The following is a 22,211-nucleotide window of genomic DNA, read 5'->3' as shown; positions in this document are numbered from 1 at the left end:
TCTCAAAATAAGTGGTTTTACCAACGCTTCTTTCAATTTCAGGAACGCATTTTCTTGACTTTCCACCCCACTCGAATTTGACATCTTTTCAGTTAAATGAGTCATTGGCTGCGATACCTTGGCATATTCCGACACGAACCTGCGGTAAAACCCACACAATCCTAAGTTGATCTATTGTATCCTATATGTGAGACAACGGGTAATAATCGGTCTTTGTAACTTCGTTCAATACTTTGAGATCAACACATAATCTGTACTGGGCTTTTTGTCCCGGTTGGGTTTTTTTCTACTAATATCGCTGGCGCACTCCACAGGCTACTCGAGTTTCTGATGATTCCATCTTTTATTAATTCCGATATTTCCTTGTTCATGATGTTTCCTCTAATAAGGTATTCTGTAAGACCTTTTTGCAATAGGAGGTACATTCTCGGCAATGATACGGTGCGTTACTGTATTTGTACATGACAATTTCTGGGAAGGTACGTGAAAAACATTTATATATTCTTTTACTAGTCTCTGTAGTTTTTTTCTGGTTTAGGTTCAGATTTTTCTTCAACTCTAACAATTTTGAAATTTTGCACCCATGATCCTGTTGTACGCGCCTTATTCTCATATCTTTTTCTCCGTCAGACTGATTTTCTTCGGTATCGGCCTCGTGTACTCTGACAATTTTATGATTCCTATGTATCCTTATTTCCTTGTCTAGCATGTTCACCATTACCAGGGACATTTATTCAGTATTGTGACTCACTGTTCTCTCTATTAGTAAACCCGTAATTCCCCTTCATCCGTCATAGCCACATCTCAGGATGTCAACCACGCGTACACGCTTTTGATTCCCTCCGTATCAAATTACTGATTTATTTCTACCCATGCCCCCTCCCGGATTGAGTGCCCTGAGTTTAAATTTTCCTCACACGGTTACTGTGTGCAGAACATCCCATCTCGTCCAAGCTCTGTTACGCCAGCGACGCAAATCACGGAAATCGCATTTACAAAATGCCAAAATTAAGTACTTTTTAGGTGCTTTTTAGGTACCGAAGTCAAAAATGAGGTGCTCTATAACTAACTATACTAACACCGCAACTCAATACTCAAAGTTGCGTTGTAATCTAGCAACGCAATGAAAAAAAAATGAAATAATGAATGTTAAGAAAACACTATTAGGTGAGGATCGTAAAATTTTCCAAGTAATGAACAAAAGCTTCCAATTTTGCTAAACAACAGATTTAAGAATCAGGTCTCTCGAAAACGAGGACGAATGATCAATCAAGTATAAACTAAGCATGGTAATAAAGTGCTAATTAGGTGCTTGCAAGAAATTAAAATGAAAACGACCATCAATAAGCGGATAAAAAATTTGGAATACCTGATTTGGAAAAAAAAAAAAACAATATACAATAAAATCTTAAAATGCTCGTAAACGCATACATGGACAATCAAAATAAAGTGCTAATTAAGTGCGCACTAGATATTTATAGTAAACCTAGATTCCATAATGGCGATGGGGCTCAGGGACCTGAAAACCACCATGACTGGTTGAAATTTTACTTTAGATAAATTCAATAAAAATTATCAATTCCATAAATTTGAGAAAAATGAGAAATTATTGTCAGTTGAGCAAGTTGCAATTGAAGCAACAATATGTCAAAATAAACTACTACTATATAAATAGCAAATATTTGTCCTCGCACGTTTTCAGAGCTTCATACATCTTCATCTGTTGAATTGACAAAAAAGTATCAGAGCTTCTTTGATGAGAATTAAATTTCCGACAACAACAGAAGCTTCAAAATTTTATTCTAAATCATTTTCGTAGTTCTACTGATAGAAAACGGAAAAAAAAATTTCATGTTATTTAGAAAGAAAATTATAAATTCAGTGACCTCCGTAAAGAGTTGAGATATCGAGGTGAAATAAGTTTTGTAACATTCTACAAAAAAATTCAGAATGGTAAGCGAAAGACGGTTTTATTGGATCACTCTATTCAATATAGACGAACCAGTTGAAAGTCATTTTGCAAAATAAGAAAGTTATGACTTTTTTTCCAAATGTTTTTTGTAAAAATGAGGATCAACATGTTAATTTATTCAATTCTTGACATTTTCAGCTTTGTCAGACGTGCACTAACGAAGTGAATCGGATACCAAACCAATAAAAAACATCAACCACGGAAATTTTGAGTGCGCAAGTTAATAGGCATAATCAGGTGTTCCATGAATATTTAATGAGCACCTGATCAGCACTTCATTCTCATGCCCTTATTTATTGAAGAATGTACTGTAAGAACTCAGTACATCAGTCATGGTGGTTATCGGTTCCATGAGCCCCATAGAAATTATGGAATATAGATTTACTATAAATATCTAATGATCTCCTAATCAGCACTTTATTCTCATGCTCTTTTTTGTTGAGGAACATACTCCATCAGTCAGTTATAACTCAGTCCATCAGTCATAGTGGTTTTCAGATCCATAAGCCCCATAGGCATTATGGAATCTAGGTTTACTATAAATATCTACTGTGCACCTAATAAGCACTTTATTCCATTGCCTTTAATCTTTGAGGAATATATTACAAGAACTCAGTACATCAGTCATGTTGGTTTTCAGGTCCATGAGCCCCATAGCCATTACGGAATTTAGGTTTACTATAAATGTTATATCTTGTTTTCCACAATTCACTTTTTAAAAATTGATTTATTTCTTTATAAACACTTTATTACAATATTTGAATATAACGTGAAAAACTTGGAACATTAACAGAATAAATATGAACTGTACTTGAGAATGATTTCTAAGTTAATGAACATCTTTCTGACCTCGCAGGGTCTATTTATACGTTTGGTATGAAAAACAACATTTGAACAGTGTCAGCAATTGCTTTGTCTGGAGCACAAGTGTTCATCTTGCTGATACTGCACAATAAGCACTTTTAGCAGGAAGCTGTTATCGCTTTGTAATTTAATACGTGTGAGACACTAATTCGCATATAACAACTCCCCTTTTATACAAAAAGTTGTTGCTTTTTGCTGCAACTTTTCACAAAACATTTTCCTTGTGAAAACTGGTGTTGAGTTGGATTTCCTCTTCTATAGGTTCCTGGAGGTTGATACTTGGTCTTCTCCTGGGGATGAATCTCGTTAAGATACGGGATGATTGTCTGTCTGATCTTGGATGATCCGGGGGTGGTTGGTTCGAAGTATATGTAATACCGATTCGTATTGGTCCTTTTCGTCTACATTTGCAAAAGATATAAAGTATGATTAATACAATGATCAATGTTATAGTGCAATATGTGAACCATGATATGTGCTTGTTCACAAACGGCTCATTGATAAGTTTATCCAATTCTTCGGAATATTGGTTTAATTTATGTTGAGCGATGTTCAACTCGTCAACGTTGATTTTGTTGAGTTTCAGCGGTTTCAGTTCTGGAAGATGTCGTTTTTCAGGAAGATGGTCGCAACAGCTGTATGGTTTTCGAACGGCATGGTTTTTGTATGTGACGTTCTTATATCTATCGACGAAGTATTTGGAGTGAATTCTAGTGCTTCCAACGAATGAGCTGCATCCGGGTTGGAGTTTTAGCAGGGAATTGGTTTTGATCATTCGTGTAACTAGTTCCATATTTTCGCAGTTAATGGTGATTGGTAGAACTTCAGATATTGTTATGAGCCACAAATTTAGACTCAGTTCCTGGACATTGTATTCCGTAACGTAGATCAGTGAAGACTGGCAAGTTTTCGGGAGGACGGTCAATCTTCTCAATAGTTGGGCTTCGCATATAGCTTCGCTATCAATCGGGTAGGGTAGTAGATCGGAACAGATTCTTACGCCATGAATCAGAGTTTTACAGTTTTCTAAATTTTGAAGTGAAATGTACAACAAGGATTCGTCATCTCTCGCAATATATTTTTGAACAGTTAATAATATGTGATGAAGTCCCGTTCGGTTATCTGGAATTGGTATTGGTAAAAGTCGATACAGAGTGTATGTTTCTGGTTCGACCAATGGAATTTTTAATATGAAAACAATTCTTTTGTCCACTTGATATGCTTCAAGTTCAATGATTTCGATATATTGAGCAACATGTGAGAGCATTGTGGGTAAAGGTAGATTGTTTTTATGGAGTGATTGAGAAATTTCCTGGAGTGAGTTCATTAGGTCATTAGGAGTGATAATTGAACTGTGAAGTATTTTCAACCTAGCGAATGTTATTGAATTCAATATGTCGTCAAGAGTTGATTCCAAGAAAAGATAGCTTTCCATTAATGTTTCACATATTTCCAATGTTTTCAATTGTGCTTCATAATATGCAAGATCGTCTGAAATGTTATAGATTGATTGTTCTATTTGCTTGATATCTCGATTGAAGGTTTCTTCATCGATTTGAAGTTTTTGAATAGTTGTGTTGAAATTTCTAATTACTGATGTGGTCACCGATATTTGATTTTTCAAAAGGTTTTCTGATTGGTGTTCGTCTTGAGTGAGTTTATTAATACAGTTGGTGTAATATTCGCCGTCTGACGAGTCTAGATTACCAGTAATGGCTTTCCAGAAGGTGCCTATTCCATTAATTAATCCTCGTTTGGATCTTTTATAATAATTTTGGGTGTCTGCAAATATTTCTCGATATTTCAAGTCGAGTGAGTCAGATATTTGGGTCAATAAACTAATGTGTGTTTTCACTTCGGTTTTGAAGGATAACATTCTAGGGTTTGATTGGTCAAAAGTATATAGCATGTTTTCCAAAATTTTGTTGTTGTTATTTAAGGCAAATTCTATGGAGTCCAAGTCTTTGTAGACGAGAAGAGTCCATTTATCATTGGAAATTTTCAAAGTGCTTTCTTCGTGAAGAAAAATTCCTATTGTGTTATTAATGGGTTGAACGGAATATTGGGAATGTGTTGAGTGCGTTGCTGAAATCAGCAGGAGAATCCTGAAAATGAAATCAATTTTCAGTACAAGGTCTTAATCTGTCAAAATTTACTTTTGTTTTTTGTCTTGTCTTCCAATTAACTAGCATTGCTGAGTTTTGGTAGATTTCTATAATTTCAAATGGGCCATTGAATTTGTTTTCTAGTTTATTTTTAATTTGGGATTCTTTAACGTAAACATTGTCTCCTACCTTATACTCAGGTATATTTTGTGCAACGTTTCTATCGAATCGAATTTTGGATTTTTCTTTTTGGTCTTGTGTTCTTTGACGAGCAATTTTATAATAATAAGAGATTTAATTATTTAAGTCTCGTATGTACTTAGTTATGAGTTCCTTTTGGTTGTACAGAGTTTCGGGTGGTCTACTAGAGGAGTGTCCGAATAGTAGCTCGTAAGGGGTGAATCCGTGTGTTTTGTTTTTGGTGTTATTGTAACAAATTATTGCGTATGGTAAAATACCTAAGGGGTGTTCATCAGGGTTGTCGATTTTATTTGTTCTTATCATTTCTAGAAGGGTCGCGTGAAAACGTTCTAAGGAACCGTTTGATTGCGGATGGTCCACACTAGAAAATGATTGTTTAATGTCATAAAGCGTACAAAGGTCTTTCAGTAGGGCGTTGTTGAATTCTCGACCGAAGTCACAATGAATTCTGAGTGGAGTTCCGTAGTGTTGAAAGTATAGCAGTGAAGTGTTTACTACTGATTTTGCTGATTTATTTTCAATTGGGTAAGCTTGGGTAAATTTTGTGAGTTCGTCTCGGATTGTAAGTATATAATTTTTTGTGGGAATTTCAAGAATGTCAATGTTTATTCTCTCGAATGGTGTTTTCGGAGTTTCTGTAATGACTAAAGGGCTTTTAAGGTTTTGTCTGCAAATTTTTGCTTTTTTGCAAGTTTCGCAGTTCTTTACAAAATTTTCTACGTCTTTGATTAGATTTGGCCAATTATATTTTTCTTTTACGCGTCTAACCGTTTCGTTAATTCCTCGATGTAAATTATTTTTTCCTGAATGGCATTGGTCCATTACGATGGGAATTTGGTCTTCGTCGGGAGTTCTTGTTAGATTTTGGCATACTGTTATTTTAATTTCTTTTTCAGCGAAAATGAAAGAAAGAATTTCCAAAATTGGTAAATCCAAATTATTTTCGACAAAGTACGTTTTGGAAATGTCTATTTCATCTGTCCATTTATAAAGAATGAAGAATAGAATTTCTACTGCTGAGGTATGATCGAAGGGTAGAGCAATTATGAAATATTTCCTGTCTTTAACGGTTTTACTTGAGAGAATATTAATTCTATCGTTGTAAAATTCGGCATTTTCCTCGAATATGTCATCTATGATTTTATGATGAAGATCTTCTAATTTGTTTTGGCAGAAAAAGGTGAGGATGAATTTATGTGATTTGTCTAAAAGTTGCGAATTGTCAAATTTGATTTTTGAGTAGTCAATCAGGGATCGAGTTTCATATAAGTGACTGAAATTTTCGTATTCTTGTAAAATTTGTTCGAAGGGGGTTTCTTCGTATTCTGGTGTTTCTTTGTTTTGTGTTTCTGTGTCTTGTGTTTCTGTGTCTTGTGTTTCTGTGTCTGTTGGTTTGTTCGTTTCATCGATTTCGTTTGAAGCGAGTATCGTAAGTTTTCCGTGAAAATTTGCACATTCTCTGAAGTGATTAATTTTGATCCGTGATAGGGCGTCGGCATTTTTATTTATTTTGCCAGGTTTATACTCTATTTCGTAGTCATACTCTTCTAATTTGAGTCTCCAACGTGCCAGCCTACTACCTGGGTCTTTTATTGAAAAAAGCCAAGTGAGGGGTCTATGGTCAGTGATGAGTTTGAACTTTCTTCCGAACAGGTATGGTCGAAAGTGTTTCACAGCCCATACAATCGCTAAAAGTTCTCTGTCAATCGTAGAGTACTTTGATTCAGCGTTGCATAGTGTTCTGGAGGCATATGCTATTGGAAGGTCTTTTCCTATCGGTCCTTGTGAAAGAACAGCTCCTATTGCAAATGCGCTAGCATCTGTCGTTAAGAGGAAAGGTTCTTCGAAGTTGGGGTAAATCAAAATTGGACTAGAAGTAAGGGCTAATTTCAATTCGTTGAATGATTTCAAACATTCTGAGTCGAATTTAAATGGGGTATCTTTCTGTAGTAATTTTGTGAGTGGTTTGGAAATTTTGGCAAAATTCGGTATGAAGCGTCGATAATAACCAGCTAAACCTAAAAATGATTTGATTTCTTTTGGGTTTTTTGGTTGGGGGAATTCTTGGATGCATTCAACTTTGGAGGGGTTTGATTTAACGCCGTTTTTCGTGATGACGTGTCCAAGATAAGCGACTTCTTTCCTTAGAAATTCGCATTTGTCCGGCTGAATTTTCAAGTTGGCTTTCCTTAGTCTTTTGAACACTTCTGTTAGTCTTGAAATATGTTCGTGGATCGTTGGTGAGTATATAATGATATCATCCATGTATACAAGAGAGCGCTCGTTTTGGATGCCAAGGAGGATGTTATCCATCACTCTTTGGAACGTGGATGGTGCGTTCTTTAATCCAAAAGGCATACGGGCAAATTCATAGTGACCGTTCTCAACAGAAAAGGCTGTTTTTGGAACGTCTTTTGGGTCGATTTCGATCTGGTGAAATCCTGACGCAAGATCGAGGGTGGTAAAATACTGACATTTTCCAAGCTGATCTAGCAGGTCGGAAATGTTGGGTAACGGATATTTATCGGCTACTGACAGTTCGTTCAGTTTTCGATAGTCAATCACAACACGCCATTTGGGTTTTCCTGAAGCATCTAGCTTTTTTGGTACTACCCAAACAGGGGATGACCATGGGGATGTCGAATGTTGAATGATACCTTGATTGAGCATTTTAGAAATTTGACTTTTGACTTCTTCTTTGTGAATATGAGGGTATTTGTAAGATTTTGTAAACACAGGTCTCGCATTGTTAGTTTCGATTGTGTGTTTAATTTCATTGGTGAAGGTGAGGTTGTCGCCTTCAAGATAAAATATGTCAGAGAATTCTAGGCATAATTCGGTTATCATTTGTTCTTTTTCATGGTTTAAATGGTCAAGTCTGAGTTGGTTTTTTATCTCTTGAGTTCTGTCTATTTGTTCTAAATCATCGTGAGAGGTGTTAAAGTTCAAAATTGATTCAAAGTCTGTTATTGGTTCGAGAATAAGGTCTAAAAAATCTATTGTTTTGGGAATTGCGTTGGCGTTTATGATGGATGTCAAAAATTCACCATTGTTGTCAATTTTTACTAAAGCATTTGGTATTCTGACTTTCTCTTTTTCTTGCGCTAACAGTATAGCGTCGGTATTTTTGAAGTTACTTTTGAGTTTGAATATTCTTTCTGTTCTGGGTTCAATTGAAATTTGGTTTGGTTTCGAATTTTCAGTTACTTCATTATCTATAACTTTGAACAAAGGGACTGTTTTGAAATTTGTAATTAATTGTTTGTTTTTTAGATCAATAATGCAATTATAATGTTCTAGAAAATCGGATCCTAATAAACCATCGAATTCAATATCAAGGTTGTGAACATAGACTTTGTGGGGATCATTATCTTTGAAATTGATTAGAGTCGATTCAGTGATTAAAACTTTTTGGTCCGTGATTCCCTGGACTATTACATTTTCTGGGGATCGGTGAAGGTATTTTTCACAAGTTTTTGGTTTGAATATCGAAATTTCTGCACCAGTATCTATTAAAATTTTGAAGGTATTTGAAAGGTCTTTGATGTAGTATAAGTTTTTTGAATTCATGGAGTGAAGTGAACTTACATGAAGCGTTGTTCCGGGAAGTTCAGATCGGGGTGATAATCTTCTAGGTTCATTGATTGGATTTGAGTTTGAATGTCCGATGTTATGTCTTGGGATAGACTGAAATCTGGAGGGTGATGTTGTGTTGGAAGTGAAAGAAAATCCTGGTATTCTGAGATATTTGGATTGTTTATATATTGGTCGTGTTGGTCATTTTGGTCATATTGATCGTATTGATCATATTCTTGCGGGCATTGACCATTATCAGTATAATAGTCATTTTCTTGGCTACTAGCTGTATAGTAGTTCTCATACTCCGTGTTATAATCTTGAAGAGGTTGAGATTCTTCATATTTAACGCAATGTGTTCTTTGTTGATTTGAGTTGGGGTTGCGTTGAATTACTGAGGGACGATTCTGGTTTTGGTTTTGGAAATTTGGCCTAGGTGGGGTATTTTGGAATTGCGGTCTTTGTTGATTGTTTTGAAATTGTGGTCTTTGCTGATTGTTTTGAAAATTCGTTTGAGGACGGTTTTGTTGGGGAAAATTTGGTTTCGGAAAGTTCGTGTTTTGAAAGGAATTTGTGTTATTTGGTGGTGGTCGTTGTCTTTGGCGGCATTCGTTCGACAAATGACCAAAGCGTCCACAAAAATTACACGTTCTAGAAGACTGAGGTTGTTGGGGATTTTTGGGAATGTTGTTTTTCTGTTGGTTATGTTTGTCATGCTTTTGGTTTTCGAAATACGAAAGTTGGAGTTCTCTCCTGATTCGCATATATGCTTCGAGCATGTCTCTGGGGTTTCCAGCGCGTATGATTTGTCCTAGTCTGGGTTCAAGTCCGGTAAGTAGTGTATTCAGTGTCATTGTTTCGATGAGTCTCGATTGAGCTGTTTTTTGATCGGCAGTGAGAGTAGATTTTTGAATACAAGCGTGCATTTTGGCGTTATGTACTTGTAATCTGTTGAAAAATATCAACGCGGTTTCATTTGGTAGCTGTTTAAGTCTTTGTAGGTCTTGGATTAAGGAGGTGAGATCTCGGGTATCACCAAAGTTTAAATTCAGTAGGTGTCTGATCTCTTGATATGTTTCGGGGTTTCGAGAGCTTATCAGTTGGGCAGCTCTTCCGCGAAGTTTGTTTTTAATGTGTATCGTCAAAAGATTTCTTTGGTCGCGAGTTGACATTTGGTATGCACAATCGCAAGCATTTGTAAAAGTTGTAAGAAATATTTGGTCTCCTTCAAATTCAGGGACGATCGAAAATATTTCCGACAATTTATATGGTTCAATTTCAGGAAAAGGTTCAGGGATTGGTTCAGGGGCATTTTCGTTATCAGGCATATCGCTCAATTAATCGATTCACTGGACTATAATAAATCAATAATAGCAATACTCAATACCTCTGAGATAATCGAACAGTACGATTATTTTGATGATAATTGATCTGTGCAATTATCAACAATTGGTTTTACAATAAGCCAATAATCAATCTGTATGATTATTTCAATGAAATAAAATTCAATACAATAAACGAGATGAATCTTTGTTGACTTACAGTATTTGTTTCATGGGTGATTCGTCTTGTTCTCGAAGTTTTCCACCAGGGGCTTCACTAGGTGTTCCTTCCGTGGTTTTCTTCAAGTGATGACTCCTCGGGTTCTCTTGGTTCTCGCTTTCTCGAAGGGCTCGGTCCTTTGTTTCCTTGAAGGGCTTGGTTCTTTGATTCCTTGAAGGATTGGGATCCACCGCTGCCAGTTAGAATTTTTCTTGTTCTAGCGACGTTCAGGAATCCGCACGACTGCGCCAATTTGTTATATCTTGTTTTCCACAATTCACTTTTTAAAAATTGATTTATTTCTTTATAAACACTTTATTACAATATTTGAATATAACGTGAAAAACTTGGAACATTAACAGAATAAATATGAACTGTACTTGAGAATGATTTCTAAGTTAATGAACATCTTTCTGACCTCGCAGGGTCTATTTATACGTTTGGTATGAAAAACAATATTTGAACAGTGTCAGCAATTGCTTTGTCTGGAGCACAAGTGTTCATCTTGCTGATACTGCACAATAAGCACTTTTAGCAGGAAGCTGTTATCGCTTTGTAATTTAATACGTGTGAGACACTAATTCGCATATAACATAAATATCTAGTGAGCACTTGATTAGCAATCTATTTTCATTGTCTATGTATGAGTTTACGAACATTTCAAGACTTTATTGTATATTGTTAATTTTTTTTCTCAAATCAGGTATCCCGAATTTTTTTCCCGCTTATTCACGGTCGTTTTCATCTCATTTTCTTGCAAGCACCTAATTAGTACTTTATTCTCTTGCCCTTATTTATTGAGGAACGTTCTATAAGAAGTCAGTACATCAGTCATGGTGGTTATCGGGTCCCTAAGCCCCATAGGAATTATGGAATTTAGATTTACTATGAATATCTAGTGAGCACCTAATTAGTACTTTATTCTCTTGCCCTTATTCATTGAGAAATGTACTATAAAAACTCAGTATATCAGTCATGGTGGTTTTCAGCTTCATGAGCCCCATAGGTATTATAAATTCTATGAATATCTAGTGAGCACTTGATTAACACTTCATTTTGATTGTCTATGTATTAGTTCACGAGCATTTCAAGACTTCATTGCATATTGTTAATTTTTGTTCTCAAATCAGATATCCCGAAATTTTTTCCGCTTATTCACGGTCGTTTTCATCTCAATTCCTTGCAAGCACCTAATTAGCACTTTATCACCACGCTTGATCATTCGTCCTCGTTTTTGAGAGATCTGATTCTTAGATCTGTTATTTAGCGAAATTGGAAGCTTTTGTTTATCAATTGGAAAATTTCACGATCCTCATAGTTTAGCACTTAATTAGCACCTAATACTGTTTCCTTAACATTCATTATTTTTTTCATTGAGTTGCTAGCATTACATAATGTTATCAACGCAACTTTGGTTATTGAGTTGCGGTGTAAGTTACAGAGCACCTGAAAAGTACCTAATTCTGACATTTTGCAAATGCGATTTCCATACTTTGCGTCGCTGGCGTAATAGAGCTTCTCGTCAATCCACCGCCGCTCCTCCGGAGCGGTCCTCAATTTACTGATGGGCACTTCAGCAAGATTGACATCTGATCTACTGCGGTCGAAAGCCAGCCTTTAGGTGCTTACACTTTCTAATCTAGTATTTTGTTGACTTAACTTCACTTGAATGTAATTTAATTCATATGGCCCACAAAAACTAACCGGAGACGAGTGTCTTCATATCGCCAGCAAGTGTTTTTTAGTGATCTGAAAAAGAAGTGAATTTGGAATCTGATTAAAAAGTTACTATACTTTCCGGAGACGCCTGATATCGACTCTCGGGGGTGGTCTCTGATTCGGCTTGGTTGGTCTCTTTTCTCTCTCTCGGGATCTTGGGTCTTCCCTGTTGAGTGCTTCATGTAGATCGCTCAGTCTGGACTGTTGTGTGATCGATTCCTTTCGAACACGTTTTCTGCGTGTTTTCTCATATACGCGTCTACATAGTGGATGTTCAGGTCCAGGTAACGGTATATGTATCTATTTGTTATTCATCTCGGACTGTTTACGGCGGCTCGCACGCAACCATTCATGAACGTCCGAATACTGCGTCTGTATCTCGCTGCGCACTGGCCCCAGACAGTACAGGCATACAGGATGATTGGGAGTAGTACGGTCTTGATTAGCGGCAATTTTACGTGGGGTCCCATGTTGCTTCTACGATCTTTAATCTGACCGCCTGCTGGTAACTTGCGAATGGCTATTTGATCTCGCCAGTAGAGCTGTGTCGTTCGCGTAGAGTGCCAACTGGTTAAAGTTGTTCTCAGGTTTGGGCACGACGGCTGTGAATACCGAGAAGAGGTGTGGCGAAAGGATTGCACCTTGTGGGACTCCTGCTTTCAGTAATCGCCAGTCAGCTAGAAAAGGTCAGATTAGTTTTACCATTTGTTTCGAGTAGCCAAAATTGCTCATTTTGGCTAGTTGTCCGTCATGCCAAACTCTATCGAACGCCTTGGAGACGTCTAGGAATATCGCTCCGGTGTGATATCTTTTGCCCAGGTTGAAACATTCTGTCGCATAGTCTACTTTCCTCAGGACTTGCAACTCTGTCGAGTGTTCGGATGTGAAATCGAACTGTTCGTCTGGTAAAATTTCTAGTTCGCTGGTTTGGTCTTCTAGTCTTTTCAAGATGACTCGTTCTGTCACTTCGCTTATGGAAGAGATTAGGTCTATTGGCCTATGGTTATTCAGAAATATGTGGTTCTTGTTTGGCTTCGAGATGTGAATGACCGTTGCCTCCTTTGACGAGTACGGGAAATGCTGTAGTCTGAATATAGCGTTGATGATATCCGTCATTGCCGCTATACCTTTCCTTAGTAGGGCCTTCAGTGCTCGGTTTGGTATCTGGTTTGGGCCTGGGACTTTTCGAGTCGCTAGGCACCTCATGATGCCTTCCACTTCCTCGGGTGATGTCGGTGTTAGGGGTTGCACTTTGTCTCTTCGTTGCCGTGGTATCCTTTGTACCGTCTCTTCGACCTGGTTTTGGATTTCTTCTACTTCTTCCGTGAACGAAACATCATTTCCTCTACACTGCCTTTTGAAGTTTTCAGCAAATTCTGCCGCTTTCTCTTGGTCCGTGTAGACGATTCCTTGCTCGCCGTGTATAGGCAGACATGGTTTTTGGTGTCCTTTCCTAAGAACTTTCTGGATTCTCCATGCAGATTGGTCTTCTTTGTTGAGTTCTTCCAGACGGGTTTTCCATTGTCGGTCTCGAATTGCACGCAGCTTTCGCCGCAGGATTCTGCCGGCTCTGTGCATACTCCTTTCGTTCATTGGAGCGCGTAACCGTTGACATCTTCTCTTCAGGCGTCTTCTGATTCTGATAAGTTCCATTACTTCCGGTGTGTGGTCCTGTAAATTGAAGCGAGGCTAGGACTTCCCGCCCGCTCCTCTCCATAGTTTGGATGATCACCTGTTGTAACTACGTTGTGGCGTTCTCCACATAGTCCTTGTTTCAATGCGTGGGATGCCTCCTATTGCGTGATTCATGGGTTCACTGACCCAACTGATATCCTCGTGCCCGGTATTATATTTCGTTCTCGTAGTGTTTGGCCTGTTTACGGAATGGCCTGACACCAATTTCTCTAGTTGGCTTCTTTCAGTGTTGTACTCCTTGTATTTTTGAAATCAATGCAAATTCCAAGAACTTCTCTCTCGAGGCTATTTTCTTCATGATTGATTTGGTTTTATCTCTTTTCTGATTCACATTTGTTCCTTTAAAATCTTCTGATTTCTTCGTGCAATTCGAAATTCGGTTTATCGTACTCTCAACTTTCTTTCTTTCTCTATAATTTGGACTCAAAGCGGTTTCCTTTCTAATCTCATCCTTGAATATAACTTTACTCTTTTTCTTCGAACCCAACGCGACTTCTGCGTCTTCCAAATTCTCTCTTCTTTTTGATTATTGATACTTTCGTATTCGCGTTCTGACTCCGTTAGGGTTTTTCCTTGGTTCTCAAATGGGTTGAGTTGTTGAACAGGTTCTGCTTTCAGATGAGTACTGCGTCTACCGTTTTGACCATTTGTTTCTAGGTTTTGTATTCTACTATCAGGTAAATTTCCTGTTTCATTATATTCCAAATCCTCACCAATATCATAATCGTTATCTGATTCGATTTGAGGCTCTCTCTGGTTCACAGATGAAGTGAATCGTCGACCAGGCCTCCCATACGAGGAAGTAGTGTGTCTATCATCTTGATAATATGTTCGTAGATCTTTCATTTCATCATCAGATGTTTCGATACGGTAAAAACCACGTTTCTTTTTCACATATTTCAAACAATTCTCATTATTCATTACAAAATGCGGCCAGCTCATACAAGGTGCCGTAAATTCTTCACAACATATTCTGTTATAGGGGAAATCACATTCCCTCTTTCCATATTTCGAACAACTATAAGAAGAAAACTCCATGAGGTTGAGAAAGCTCACTACTTCTTTCTCGACCGGATGAACTCAGTGGTAGTGACACCGACTTCACCTGAGAATTTTTTCTCAGATTCTCCATATTCTCTGGCCCTATCTGACCCCAAAAACATGCGAAATCTCGCTTCCCAGACTGATCTCTTGATTCAACAAAAACATCGTGTTTGTGTTCCAACACATCTTAAATCGGTATTCTTAAAAAAATGCCATTCCCAACAAAATATTTGCAGTGAAATCTGCTACCTGCCCAACTAAAAATTCATCTTCGATTACTTGGCTATCATCAAATCCTAATTTCATTCTTGTATGGTTTCCTGTATAACTGTTTCCTGTATTACTGATATCAATATTTGTCAGGGATATCAGTTCATTGAATAGTTACTGTGGTTTGGCAAACAGTAATCATATCCACACTAGAGGACCACTATCACTTTCATAAAAAAATTTTTAATTTGACCCGCAGAAAACTTCAATATCTGAAGCGGGTTACAAACAGGAGAGTAGTAAATTATCTTCTGAGCTCGTTCGTTAAGAATTATAACCACATCAATCCTCATATCTCAATTAATATGACAATCTATATATCCAACACGGAATTTATCCATCTCTCACATATGGAAATGATTGATAATGAGTACATTCTATAAAAAGCTAGGAATGCAATACTTTTCTTGACACGTGTTCCACCAATCAAGCTGGCGTCTCCAGGAGAGAAAGAAAATTGAGTATGAAAAATGAGAATTGAAACTTTCTATGTGTTTTACCACTTTTATTTGTAACAAACAATACTGCATTAATCCTTGGAAACTCATGAGCATAAACGTTGCGGGTGCAACCTGTCAAATGATCAAATCGATCTAGTTTACTCACTGGTTTTCATATTAGCGAATCGACATTGTCACAGGTCACAGGTAAAAAAATTCAGCTACTGAATTAAGTTAGGTACCTCTATTATTACCTACAGTGGTGTTATAACTATAAGGGCTAATGTAATCAATAATTTTTGGTTCAATGCATTAGTTTGAAAATGTCCTCATAGGACGAAACTGCAGTAATGTTAGTTACAAATGAGAGTGGTAAAAAACAAAAAGTTTCAATTCTCATTTCTCATAAAGGTTTCCTACCTAACGGCTACATTCATCAATTTAATAAAACTGAGTATATTTTCAGTTATTTGAATAAACACATATAAACGACGTAAATAAAAATTTAGAATTCAAAATTGTCTATCGTCATTACTATTGAATAATAGAACAGTTTTGTTCATCTTGTATCTGTGACAATCAGTAAAATGACAATTTTTTTTTCAGAAACGGCGTTAGGTGTGAATTTGAATTTACAGAAAAATCAGAAAGAATATCCAGTGTTATTAGAAAGGTATATAAATGAGCGTACTTATTTTTCAATTTTAAAATGTAAAAATTGAGTTAAAATCATTGATAGATGTGAAATTGTCCTCAATTGAAAGGAAAGGAAAAGAAAACTGTTTTGGGTATAACTTCATCTCATCAATAGGTGGTATCTGAACCTAAACCTAATAAAAGAATGTGAACGATGAAATTTATGAGTTATTGAAAGTGACTTGTTTTCAGGGGTTTGGACATAACCAGTGATAGAATGTTCAGTTTTTGGAAACCTTACAAATTCTTATGGTATTTTTCAACTGATAAGAAAATTTTTGATGATATTTATATGAACCTTCATGTACTTTTTCAATCTGTAAGTTGAGTTGATTTTTTCTGATCCTTTTGTTTATATTAACTTCAATTTCAGCTTATGCGGAAAAAAATGAGTGAATACGAGAAGGAACTTGAAGTTGAACGCTTGGATGCCAATGTCGAAGAAGGTACGTGAATATACATATATTCAAATTCTCAGATGATCGAAATATATTTGTATTTGAAGGCTTTTTTCTCTCAAGATCTAGAGTGTACTGAATTACTTGAAAATTGACTCCAGCAGTTGAAATTTGAGTAAGAATCAATAAATACAGAAAAATATTTTTCATTGGTACTTACATGTTTTGTTCATTCGACATATGACTCTGATACAATATGAAAACAGCAACAACCTGATGAACGTGAAATACAGGGAAATATTTTTATCAATAATCAGATGAGTCTATATTTTAACTCTATATGAAATATCACTAGCAAATATTTGAAAAGCGTTATTCAATCATCTTATTTTTGAACGAATATGTTTGAAATATAAACACTCAGTTTTTTCAATGAAAGGATGCACTGTAGTGAAGGCAGTACCATCACTCCCAAGGAAGACGCTATGTGAGGAATCGATAAAGGAATCCAGAAATATCAAAAATTAACAAGGCTTCCAAGACGACAGTCGGAAAGCTAAATTTGGTTCGTTCCGCAAATTATCTTTCTTGAATTCATATGCCTGTAAGCACTTTCACGAATTATTTTGAATCCATCCCTTGAAATATATTGTAATTTGTTGTATATATTGTAACATAGTTAACGCCTTGAATCGCTATGCCATTTTCTGCACATAATACGCATACCTACATTTCTCATTTGTTCAAAACAATACTTATTTCGGAGGAAATGAACTAGATACCAACTAAGTTGGTGGAACACGCGTCAAGAAGACTGTTGCAGTTCTGGTGTTTGGAAACAGAGTTTTCTTGGATTTTGTTTTATGCCAGAGTTCTCAGGTACCTTTCAGCTGTTTATTTTTGTCAGTAAATTATTTTTTGTTTATCAATTTGATGAACGTGTCGCATTCGTTTTTATAAGCATCTTCTAATTTTGACGGTATCAACTGCGATCCTGTTCAGCTATTTGATTAATCATTATTATAACACTATTTAGGCCAAACACAATCAGTAATAAATGTGATGACAAAAATTGATTTCATGAAATATTGCAAATTAATTTTTGTTTTTGTTTATGGAAATATTTAAGATAATAATGATGAGACAAGCGTTTATTGAAATTGTAACACAATCCGAAATAAAATTTAGGAAATAATTCTCTTCAAAAGCCAACAGATAAATACTTAAAATAATTGATAAGAGTTCAATCGGCATCCAAAGGTACTCCGAAATAATTCACAAGAAATTGCATTCACTTGGAAGTGCATGTTTTGAGAATAAATTATTGGGTATTGAAAAATGATATTGAATCAATAAAAATAGTAATAATGAAATAACCAAGAAGGGCTGAACCAATTTTCATGATTTTTGTGTTTTTGGATTAGTTTTCATCTGGAATAGAAAGATGAATGAGTATTGAAATATGATATTTTATTGATAAAAATGATAATGATGGAAATGAAAAATATCGAGAACGTCTGGAACGATTCTAATGAATTTAGTGTTTTGGATTTGTCTTTGTCGGGAATAGAATGATGAGTTTTAAAATATGATATTTTATCAATGAAAATTATAATGAAAGAACTCAAGAACGGCTGGATCAAATTTTATGATTTTTGTGTCTTTGAATCTGTTTTCATCGGGAGTAAGATGACAAGTATTGAAAAATTATATTTCATCGATAAAAATGAAAGTAATGGCAAAAATAAAAGAACTCAGGGATGGCTGTACCAATTTTTATAATTTTTGTGTTTTTGGATTTATCTTCATTCGATAGGCCTGCTAGCATATGATAAAAGTATGACTGATCGATGTACATGAAAGATATTTAAAAAAAAAATTGTGAGCGGTCTTTACTAACGAAATATAGAACCGAAAACGATGATTTTCAGCAAAATCCTAAAGCCAATCAAAATATTGAAGCCAGCCGTAAAAGCCTACATTCCTATATAATGAAGTGTATTCTCTGCATCGGCGTTCAAAAAGATGGAAAAGTGTCGTTTTTTTTCGCTATGTGGGAAAGTTCAGCGACATCATTACCTTGTGGTGGGTATGAATTTGGATTATCGGCACAGTGAAAAATCTTTCGACTTCATATTGTACTAAGTTAATTTCATTCAATAGTGTTTGATTTATATCAAGAAGTTCACACATCAAAAATCATGTCAATTTAAAGAATCGAGTAAAACATTTGTTGACACTCAACTCTATAAAAATACTATTCGGGTGATTTGACTCAATTTTTGATTGACTATATTTCTAGGAATAGTTGATGAATTCTTCTATAAATCAAATAAAATACAAAATTTTGTAGATCTGGGGAAACTGTAGATCTGATAACAAACTGCAAGCAATAGCTAGTTTTTTAATTTTATTACATTTGGTACACAATAACAAGTTGCTTCGAAAGGAGAATAATTGGATGAAGTTGAATGATGTCCCAAATAATCTTCAGTCCACCCACCAAATGTTATACTAATATTGGTTCGATTTGTTTTCATTTTGCGTACGACTAATAAGTTCAATCTCTTACAGTTATCTCACCCGAACCATTCAAATTTTCAGCAATCACATATGTTTGTATCAAATACAATTGGCTATTATGAAATGTTTTTCCTGTGAAATCTTTTGTTCAATTGAAATTGTCATAAAAAGTTTTTCTTTTGAAAGATATAATTTTTTAGTGATTGGTACAAGATTTATATGCTCAAGCTTTTGAAATCAGAATCATCATTAGATAGTATTTGCTTCCGATACATCATTTGAATGTTCAAGAGTGTATCAAATAAAATGAATATTAGATTATAATTTTGGAAGTTATCACAAAGCTGCTGGGGAATGTTTACAGTAGAACTATTCCACATACATATCTGTAGTGAACAAGTTCAACATGAAAATTGGTTGTGTGAATGGAAAATAAGGTGGGCCAAATTACAATACTGATAATACAACACAACAATTCATGATATAGTATGAAGTAAAAGAAATAAATTGAAAGAATTGGATTCACGTCAATGAAAATTATATCGTTGGAAATTGAAACCAAATTGAAACCATTCAAGCCTGAGGGTCCACATACATTTGAATCTGGTGATGAGGTGGGGAGGCTAGGTTATTACTGTTGACTACAAGGTACAAGTTCGAACAGCGAAATATTCCGTTGATATATTCACCGGTGATATATTCACCGCAAAATTTTCATCGCAAAATTTTGGGATTGTGAAAAACTGAATTTCAGTGTACATTGCAAGAGGTCATATTCCCATAATGTGAATATTTGCTGTGGCATACAGACTGATTGAATGAATGAGCCTTCTATTTTACAAAATCTCAAATATGGAAAGTTTTTTGAATTTTTCGAAAATGACGAGAGAAGTTATTGAAGACAGAGCCATCCTAATCGTAGAGTGAGTGGAGCGCCGTTCCAGGCCTCGTACTGCGAGGCCTTACTCGCGCTAAAAAATAAGTAAGAAGTTTTGGTTGAATAAAAATATTACATTAATTCACAGATGGACGTGCCTGAAATGTCTGATAACTCGAGCAATATGTTAAATCATTGGTTGATTACAAAAGCTGGAAATGATTCAGTAGTGACCAAAAGAATGCGATGATAGAGGCGTCGAAATTCCGCCAATTTCCACTTGATAAAACTGAACAAATAATAATATTTATGAATAATATTATGAATAATTTATGATTCTATATATACTCATTCATTACAAAAGCAATAAAAGGAATAATTTCCAACGGGATTTATTTTTCTGTTAGACCTGAATTATTATGTTTTTTTAATTCTAAGTTTTCATTGATTTAAAATTGAAGTGAAAAAGCAATTTAACCAATTCTTCATATTGGCTTGTTTTGAGTTGAAATGACAATCAAAAATGCTCAAAACACATTTTTCACACTTTTTTTTCGGGTGAGACCACTTTTTCAAAAAAGGTCTGAAGTGAATCATTTTCGCGAGGCCTGGAAAAGTCATTGCTGAGACTTCGAAGTATAATCTTCGTCCTCGCAGTCAACGCACCGATATATGATAAAATTGGCCGAGACTAGTTGACAATTCATGTCTTTACTCAAATTAAAGACACGCTCGAGGAAGCCATTGTATGGCGTATTGCGTTTTCGTAAAACTGTTCAGTGAAAATCTCAGAATAGAGTGTTCCATTTGACCACGGCCCACCAACCCGGATCTTTTATCTTTAATCATGACTCCGCCGTGAAAGCCTATGTCCATAGGCCCTTCATAAGACCGGTTGTTCAACGAAATTAATATCTATTGGAGAAGAAAATTGTTGCCTGAAATATCATCAGCTAACAGATCTTCAATAGAAATATACAAAATTACAAGATTATTATTGAAGAAATTATCATTTCACAAGATCCCAAACAACTTGTGCGATTCAAAAAAGATGCGGCTAGTTTGAAAAGTATACATAAACAAATTCAGTTTTGAACACTTTTTCCATAAAAAAAGATGTAGGGGTGGTTGAAGTTGAAGTGATACATCCTGCATGATAGTTCTGATTTGGATATTATTCGAGATGAACTTATTTGAGGAGATTTCAAATAACTTTTTCCAATAATTGTTTTTAAAAAAAAATTTTTTTCGTGAGCATTTTTGATTCTACTAAGTCATAGCTAAGTATATACAGGAATGGAATGAATGAATCAAATGCCTTCATGAACGGAGAATGAGGAATAGTATTCGAAATATGAGGATTCTGACACTTCCAAACAACTTTTCCATTTCGAAAAATGAATGTCTGAATTTTTTTTCCTGAACCTAGTATTATTTGTAATTCTAATGAGCAATCATTTGTTTATGCGTTTCTGAAAACTATACACCATAAATAAAATTGAATGGAATCCAAACGAATAAGATACAGCAGAATGGGCATTAAAGTTGAAATCCGCATCGATGATGCGGTTTCTTATTTTTGTTGGAAATGTATGACCAGAATTTCTTCACATTCGTCGCCATATCTCTCTAGATTATTAATGTATTCGGAGTAATCTGAATTGATTTGTTTTTTAATCTCTTTACGCAATATTGAAAAGTTCAAGTAATCTTCTTTTTTTTGTATTTTTTCCAGTTTTTGTGCAGTTTAGATTTATTTTTCAAAAGTTTCTTTGTATTATACTAAAACCAGAAATGAATTCTCAAATGGTAAACAAATAATAAGATAAAAAGTTACATTGGAAATAAAATTTTAGGGGTTGCGTTTTCCACCCCTTACAACCATGTGGTAAACCAAATACATTTCTGGCAAACTGTCTTTTTGCTAGTACAAAACGTTAGGTTAATTCCAATATTGTTACTTTCTTAGTGTTTGTGAAAAAATTGTTATACAAATTGTATGTACCCCATTTAAGGGGCTGTATCTTAACAAGTGATGCTCCAATGAAATTTCTTTATACGAAAGATCCTATCTTTTCTCCAATGAGGAATCACCTCCTCAAATGTTTGCAACTTACTTAGTTACACCCTGTATACAGTTATGAGAATCAAAAAAATGTAGCAAACTAGTTTATATTACAACAATTTATAGATAGTATAGTATATAAGTTTATAAATAAGAAACAATTTTCATTTAAAATTTTATTCAATTCATTCCAAAATATTCAAACTGTCCAACTGCAATTTATT

The 22,211-nt window shown here is 35.4% G+C and overlaps 2 protein-coding genes across 5 annotated transcripts in view; one reads left to right on the top strand and one right to left on the bottom strand.

Moving 5' to 3' along the window:
• Window positions 1–22,211, top strand: part of LOC111516200 (cytochrome P450 4C1-like) — a 221,581-nt gene that overhangs the window by 152,999 nt on the left and 46,371 nt on the right. For 3 of the 4 annotated variants that reach the window (XM_074186176.1, XM_074186177.1, XM_074186175.1), the window contains exons 5-7: window positions 16,035–16,101; window positions 16,317–16,443; window positions 16,498–16,570. The exons of the other annotated variant lie outside the window; for it this stretch is intronic. In XM_074186176.1, the coding sequence (XP_074042277.1) occupies window positions 16,035–16,101; window positions 16,317–16,443; window positions 16,498–16,570 (267 nt within the window). The remainder of the gene's footprint in view (window positions 1–16,034; window positions 16,102–16,316; window positions 16,444–16,497; window positions 16,571–22,211) is intronic. 4 annotated transcript variants of the gene reach the window in all.
• LOC141487356 (uncharacterized) lies at window positions 3,042–10,817 on the bottom strand. Its single transcript, XM_074186313.1, has 2 exons — window positions 10,261–10,817; window positions 3,042–4,941 (listed from the first exon to the last, which is right to left on the bottom strand). The coding sequence occupies exons 1-2, from the start codon at window positions 10,272–10,274 to the stop codon at window positions 3,042–3,044; spliced, it is 1,914 nt and encodes a 637-aa protein (XP_074042414.1). The 5' UTR covers window positions 10,275–10,817.

Source organism: Leptinotarsa decemlineata, unplaced genomic scaffold, assembly GCF_025532065.1.
Source record: "Leptinotarsa decemlineata unplaced genomic scaffold, Ldec_3_MD MMD2_tig00078422_RagTag_RagTag, whole genome shotgun sequence".
NCBI classification, from domain to species: domain Eukaryota; kingdom Metazoa; phylum Arthropoda; class Insecta; order Coleoptera; family Chrysomelidae; genus Leptinotarsa; species Leptinotarsa decemlineata.
This window is presented reverse-complemented; position numbering and strand designations above follow the sequence as displayed.